Source organism: Tremella mesenterica (genome assembly GCF_000271645.1).
Source record: "Tremella mesenterica DSM 1558 unplaced genomic scaffold TREMEscaffold_3, whole genome shotgun sequence".
NCBI classification, from domain to species: domain Eukaryota; kingdom Fungi; phylum Basidiomycota; class Tremellomycetes; order Tremellales; family Tremellaceae; genus Tremella; species Tremella mesenterica.
In genome coordinates, this window is record NW_006711227.1 from 919,709 (window position 1) to 926,184 (window position 6,476).

A 6,476-nucleotide genomic window follows, 5' to 3' on the forward strand; every position below is an offset into this window, starting at 1 on the left:
TCAAGCCTCTCAGTGTTTGTTTGATATTATGCTTTATGTAAGTATACTTTGAAAGTGGAATGTAATTGAGTGAGGAGTAAACTGCAAACTTTGCATCTCATTGGTGGGTTTATGTTCATCGGAGTTTGCATATGTGGCAGATTCAAGTGGTTTGAATCTCCAGCCATAGCTGGTGCAACGGTTCACGTGCACCAACTTCCACCTCCCTGAAGAGAAACCAAGCTGCTTCCCAATTAGTCGGAGGATATACAAGTCCTGACCGTTCTACAACACCCATGCAGATATTGTGGACCTCCTCAGACACCCATGCCAATTGGGCTCGAGCTCTGACTTGGGCCTGGAAATCTTCAATGACACTGATTTCAGGGAAGTTCTGTAAGCAGTTTCTCCCTCCCCATTGTGTTGGGTTGAAGTATATCTCATTCCGCGATGCACCAGAGGGATTTGCCTTCTCCTTTTGATATCGCACGGGATAAGAGTTGAAGACTTTAGCAAAATCGTCTAGGCACTGCTGAACTACTGGTGGAACAATCCAATTGACCAGTGTCCTGTTGTCTATCAGTAATTTGCAAGAAGGAAGTTGAAACTCACTGATGCACTGGATCACCGTCATGAATCAGACCAGAACCATAGGCTGAGTGAAGAGCAGCCTTGACTTGATCAACCACATTCTCACGAACATTTCGCCAAGATCGTTCAATGGTAATATTGTGAGTGCTCTTTAGCAACTTGTATGGAAACACGTCTTCAAGTGAGATGGATGAGTATGTTGTTCTAAGCTGTCAGGTCTGTGTTGTCATATGAAGATAATTGATAGACGTACCGAAATGCTATTTGTGATGCAATCACCTCTCCAATCTCTGAACCACGATCACTTGCAATTTGTAAGGGAATTCCTGCCGTGAGTGAGGAGGTCAATGACCAGAGATCAAAAGCAACGTACCTGCAGCCTTCAAAACGGTATTGACGAAGATGCAATGCACATCTTCACTCCTCCGATTGGATGGCATTGCTTGGAGAGCCAGAAGGCGTCCTGAGTACACATCCCTGATTCCATAAATCCCAATCCCATATGATGACAGCTTGTCATGGCCATCAATAGACCATTGTTCGTTTGGACCAACAGAGATGATGGGAAAACGAGGAACTTTCTTGTGGCCCGGACGACGTGACTGTAGACCCTCTGGGGCATATTCTTTCATTGCTTTATAAACAAGGTCACTATTTTGTTACAGCTGACCTTTAAGAGACATAGATGATCAACCTACCGGGGAATGAGGAATCCTCGAAGTGCCAGGCGATGTTTCATTGCTCGTTTGCCAATAACCTGATTGAGATCCTCCTCCAGCTCTTCCTGCATCACCTGAGCAACATCCTGAGTTGACAGGGTGCTTTTGCGAGAAGTACCAAGCCCAAAGAACTTGGTGGCACGGAAGAAGCTTGCTCGTGACCTAGAATCAGCATTGGAACCAGAGACTGAGTGGAGAAGTACCCAAAATTGCTGCCATGCTCCTGTCTCAGTCGTTCATTTATTGCCTGCCAACTTGTCATTCCTTCAGAATAATACTTCTCCATAGCACTGCAGAGATCCTCTGAGTATTCAGCTGGTAGACGTTAGTCTCCCAAGTTACTTTCAACATGTGTCACTCACGTGAAGCTAGCTTGCCGTTCTTGCCAGTAGGGTTTGGAATGCGGACCTGATCGAGTAGAGGAAGAAGAGTAATCATGTTCCCTGGGAAGGAATCATCAAGCTCGTCGCTTGTTTCATCAGGAAGTAGAGAGTTGTGTTCAGCACTCATTTTGAAAAAGAGAGAGAGATGAAACACACAAGGTTGAATCACTTGGACATTTTGGGCAAGGCATGTGGCAACAGACAACCTGAGACTTCCCGTCCACGGTATAAGTTCACTTGATTGACAATACGAGTGGAAGTTGGTTAAGCGGATAACGCCGAAAGGAGCAAAGACAACTCGATCATACCCTAAGTAAGTAACAACTTACTTCCTCCTCTTGCCGTCTACTCTATTTCATCATCTTTCATATCTCTCACCATGCCAGTCAACGCCTCGACAAGTAGCACTAGCAACATGCTACTCGAAGAACCTCTCATACGCGTAAGCTCGTTCGGTATCACTGCCACTCATTTACTGACGCGAGCTTCAGACACCATACGAGCTTCTCCGTCGGTCCCATCGCTCAGCCCAGCGGCAAGTGGAAAAAGATTTCATAGCTGTCCAGGTCAGTCCGCTTTCCCCAGCTTGTGTGATCTGTTGTTGAACTAGTTTATTATCAGACCCTACTACAATCTCTGACGAAAAGTCTATCCAAAGGGTCATCAGGGGAAGAAGTCATAGCTACCGCAATGAACAAGATTGATCAAGCTACCGATCGAATCAGAGGTCTCAGACGAAAGGTATCTCCTCCCTGTCTTTTCTTTGTATTTGATACCTGACATAAAGCTGGATGATCTACAACCAAATGAGATAACTCCAACACCCTTAGCCAGGAGATTGGCTTATCTGGATAAACTCACAGCGGCTAGCGCCACCCTGGAGATCAAAGAGGTGGAGACGAAGGATGCAACGGATATTACAAAGCCGGACCTTATAGTGGATAAAGATGGAGATACTCCTATGGAATCAAATCCGGAAATTCGGGATGGGAATGTAGGGGAGGAAATGAAGGAGGAAGAGGAGACGCGAGGTCAAGTGATAGGAGTGGACAGAGATCATGATGGGCCCATGGAAGTTGAAGTGGTCGTAAAAGGAACTTCTACGCCTCCTGTTTTGTGAGTAATACTCATACTCAGTCAAACACTGTCTGATGACATAGGGAAGAAGGGGGCGAGGCCGACAAGACTTTGGATAGATTCATTGTTGATTATCTCCTCCGGTCTGGACGAATGAAAGCTGCTCGAGCTCTAGCCGAGAAAGAGAATATTGAGGTTGGTTCTGACGTTAACTCATCATCTCAACATCCTACCTCTACCACAAAACTTCACATTTTCCAATCGAAAGCTGATCAATAGCATCTATGCGATATCAAACTATTTGCCGAACTCGTCAAGATTGAAAATGCCCTGCTGGAGAGACATTCATGCACTGAAGCACTCGCGTGGTGTGGAGAAAACCGAGGTACTCTCAAGAAGACCAAAGTGAGTCAATGCTCTCACCACCACTCATTTGTACTCATATGACAGAATAATCTCGAATTCACTCTGCGAATGCAAGAATTCATCGAGTTGTGTCGGAAAAGAGATATAGCCGGAGCTATCGCCTATTCCCGCAAGAGTCTGTCCCCGTGGGCTGGTACACACATGGTGGAGTTACGTCAAGCCATGACTCTCCTAGCCTTTGGTGAACGGACAGGTGTCAATGTATACAGGGTGAGCTGCTTTCGTCGCCGGAAAGTGATAATTGCTGACCATATAGTCTTTATATGAACCTTCTCGTTGGGACTTTGTTCGAGCTCAATTCAGAGATACTTTCCTCACACTCTACGCATTACCCTCTCAATCTCTTCTCGCACTCTCACTCTCAGCGGGTTTATCTTCCCTTCGTGTACCTGCTTGCGCACCATACAAGCCAGCATCACCCACGAGATCAACTTCTTCCCCTGTATTGCCATCGGGCTCCATGTCCATACACGGTCTTGATGCTGCTTTAGGTTTACCTGCGGGAGATGCTCCCATGTCATTGGATTCTATCCTAGCTGCAGTCAGGGGAAACTTGGGACAGAATGAGAACAGGAAAGAAAAAGAGAAGGAAGTGGATCAATCTGGGAATATCGATTGTCCCACATGTGCAGAAAATATGAAGGTGTTGGCGGCTGAAGTTCCGCTGAGTCATCATATGAACTCTACCATTGTGTGTAGGATAAGTGGAGAGGTTATGGACAGTCAGAATGGTCCGATGGCTTTCCCAAACGGATACGTGTATTCTTACAATGTGAGTTGCGTACTCCTTTACAGTTCCCTGTACCTGTAGCCCGTAGCGGAATGTTCATGTAGAGTGAAACTGACCAGTAGGCCCTTGCCGCAATGGCGAAGAATAACTTTGGAATTGTGACTTGTCCTCGGACCAAAGAAACGTGCCAATTCACAAAGTTACGCAAAGTGTACATCTCATAAATCGATCATGTTGGTTGTATGCACAAGCTTGTCGCTGAACACTCGGTCATGACATTTCGTGATCATTCTTCTCCGGCCAAGACAATCATATTGAAATTGACGTCTCCCCCTGCTCTGGCCATATACTTCTCCTGGACGATCTTGGCAACATCCTGTATCATCAGCTCAGCGGCTTAATACCTCACCAACTTACCCTGAGCAGATCGGAACATGAACCCCGATCAAACGGCCCGCTTCGATTACCGTCCAGCTCCACTACCCTTTCTTCTCTATTCGATCAGCTCGTCCATACGCGAGATCATCGTCCTCACCCTTTAGAGTTCGAGGCCTGAATGAAAGTGATAAAGTGAGTGTCGACGTCTAGATCTTCTGGAACGGCGGATTGGCCAGAGGAAGCGGCAGCTTTATGGGCAGCTTCGAAGAAGTCGGCTGTGTCCAGTAATTCCGCACGTTTCAGGGCTGTCCCATGAGCGCCGCGTTCGCCTAGTGATTATATCAGAGTGAACTCACGAGAAAGGGGCAAAGAGGCTTCTTTGAATCGTAGAAGAGGAGAGTCAGGTGTGAGCGCATAAGCACCTTCGGATGGGAGATTCAGGAGCGCATGAAGGAGACCTATGGATCCGCAGGCATTCGGGATCTGGGATGTCAGGAGTCTACTCAAGTATCCTTTTCATGCGGTCACTACGCTATTCGCCCAGGCGGTTAGTATCCGAAATTGTCGCAACATGCAGGACGATCGAGGGAGACTTGTAGACATGATGCATTAAAATAAGACTCGAGAGGGTAGACAAAGCGAAAGGACCTACTGTCTGCTTGATCCACCATACTCCAGAGCCATCCCACTCACCCTCTCCCGAGGCTTCCTCACGTTTCCGAGCCTCGTGTAGCTCACCCCTTGAAGGGAATAGCAAGAGAACGGCTTTGACCGGTTTTGGAATGAACTGTAGAAACTCTACATCCAGAGAGAAGAGATCTTGGAAAGAGAGTGGTGAAGGTGGTAAACCGAGAGATCGAGCCCACTGACGTCAGTTTTGGAGATGTTGGAAATAACTCACGTCGTTGAATATCTGTTTGATCAGCTAGTGTGACTTCCATTACGGGTAGCCTAGGGTGATATTGATAGTGTAGAGCTCACCTCTGGGGAAGACTCTAGTGGTACCCATTTGGAAGGCATGACTTAGGTTCAAAGTTTGTGTGTGCGGAGGAGTGAAACGTCCAAACTGCCAGAGATGAGAGGTCGTTGACTGGACACCTCTGAGTGGAGGTAATGCCACATGCCACATTGAGATGAAACTCCGGAATCCCCGATAGAGTTTGCAAACTCGACACGCTGACTTGTTGTTTCCTTCCTACCTTTCAACCTGTTTCTCACTCCTTCTTATAGTAATGTCTCTCGGTGGAACATGTTTCTGACTTTGGGATAGTTTTGCGAGAGAGAGATACTGCATTCTACAGTGTGATATCTCACCATCTTGTTCCAGGTCAGATCGTGAGCGAAATAATCATTGGTGGCGTCTTCAGGTAAAAAAGTCATTCTTATCGGGTAATAATCATATTAGACAGACTGTTGTTTTTTTCTGACCTAACTCTCCTCACTGAAAACAATTCTCTCAGCTTTCGACTTGACTATTATTATAACTCGCCTCACCTTTTTGAAGATTATCGACTGAAAGATTCAAAGGGAGAAAAGAAAAGATGTCTTACGGCGCCTATCCTCACTATGCCAACCCTCCCCCGCCACCGCCACCGTTTTACCCTCCTCCACCCGTCGTCGACCCATTCAGAGCGTATTATGCAGATCGACTGAGAGAGCTCACATTCAACTCTCGACCTATAATCCAGGATTTATCTATGCTCGCTTCCGCCCAAAGGGATGCTGGTGATTGGACAAAGATGCAAGCGGTGGTGGAAGAGATAGAAAATGCCGTCTTACGTGTGAGCTTCTTTCTTCAATTACTAATATTCTTTCATATCTGATATCGTCGCAGGCACCACCTCAAGGGAAATTACCCTTGCTATATCTTCTAGATTCGATATCAAAGAATTGTGGAGCACCATATACAACCGATTTGTTACCTCCTATCATACCCCGACTTTACATGCGTACGTATCGAGAGGTAGATGGTGTGACGAAGAATAAAATGGAAGAGATGGTGACTTTGTGGAGATCTTCAGGACCGGGAAGAACGGATTTGTATGGACTTGCTGTTCGAGATGCCGTCGAAAGGGATATTTTCGGATCAGCAGGATGGCAACCACCTTCAAGACAATATCCCACGCAACATGCGGTCCAACAACTTTTGGCGCAAACGATGGAAGGTAAGCAGAGAGAAGTGGCTGCGCGACC

General features: G+C 46.6%; 4 protein-coding genes across 4 annotated transcripts in view; 2 read left to right on the forward strand and 2 right to left on the reverse strand.

The window, feature by feature from the left end:
* Window positions 1-379: 379 nt before the first annotated feature.
* TREMEDRAFT_22236 (uncharacterized protein) lies at window positions 380-1,220 on the reverse strand (the record flags this gene model as incomplete). Its single annotated transcript, XM_007003116.1, has 4 exons — window positions 380-548; window positions 592-774; window positions 824-896; window positions 944-1,220. Coding segments are annotated over 4 exons (702 nt in total), but the record flags the coding sequence as incomplete, so codon positions are not given.
* An 867-nt stretch (window positions 1,221-2,087) lies between these two features.
* TREMEDRAFT_28694 (uncharacterized protein) lies at window positions 2,088-4,129 on the forward strand (the record flags this gene model as incomplete). The annotated part of the gene is made up of 9 exons (XM_007003142.1): window positions 2,088-2,114; window positions 2,164-2,238; window positions 2,294-2,413; window positions 2,460-2,666; window positions 2,858-2,944; window positions 3,029-3,154; window positions 3,200-3,385; window positions 3,432-3,947; window positions 4,028-4,129. 9 exons carry the CDS (start codon window positions 2,088-2,090, stop codon window positions 4,127-4,129), a joined length of 1,446 nt encoding a protein of 481 aa, XP_007003204.1.
* Window positions 4,130-4,191: 62 nt separating this feature from the next.
* Window positions 4,192-5,303, reverse strand: TREMEDRAFT_28929 (uncharacterized protein; the record flags this gene model as incomplete). The annotated part of the gene is made up of 7 exons (XM_007003172.1): window positions 4,192-4,281; window positions 4,323-4,398; window positions 4,441-4,588; window positions 4,640-4,766; window positions 4,936-5,148; window positions 5,185-5,196; window positions 5,265-5,303. The coding sequence occupies 7 exons, from the start codon at window positions 5,301-5,303 to the stop codon at window positions 4,192-4,194; spliced, it is 705 nt and encodes a 234-aa protein (XP_007003234.1).
* Window positions 5,304-5,824: 521 nt separating this feature from the next.
* Window positions 5,825-6,476, forward strand: part of TREMEDRAFT_13756 (uncharacterized protein) — a gene marked incomplete at both ends in the record, with an annotated part of 2,087 nt that continues 1,435 nt past the window's right edge. Inside the window, 2 exons of the mRNA XM_007003099.1 lie at window positions 5,825-6,064; window positions 6,118-6,448. Of these exons, the coding sequence (XP_007003161.1) occupies window positions 5,825-6,064; window positions 6,118-6,448 (571 nt within the window). The remainder of the gene's footprint in view (window positions 6,065-6,117; window positions 6,449-6,476) is intronic.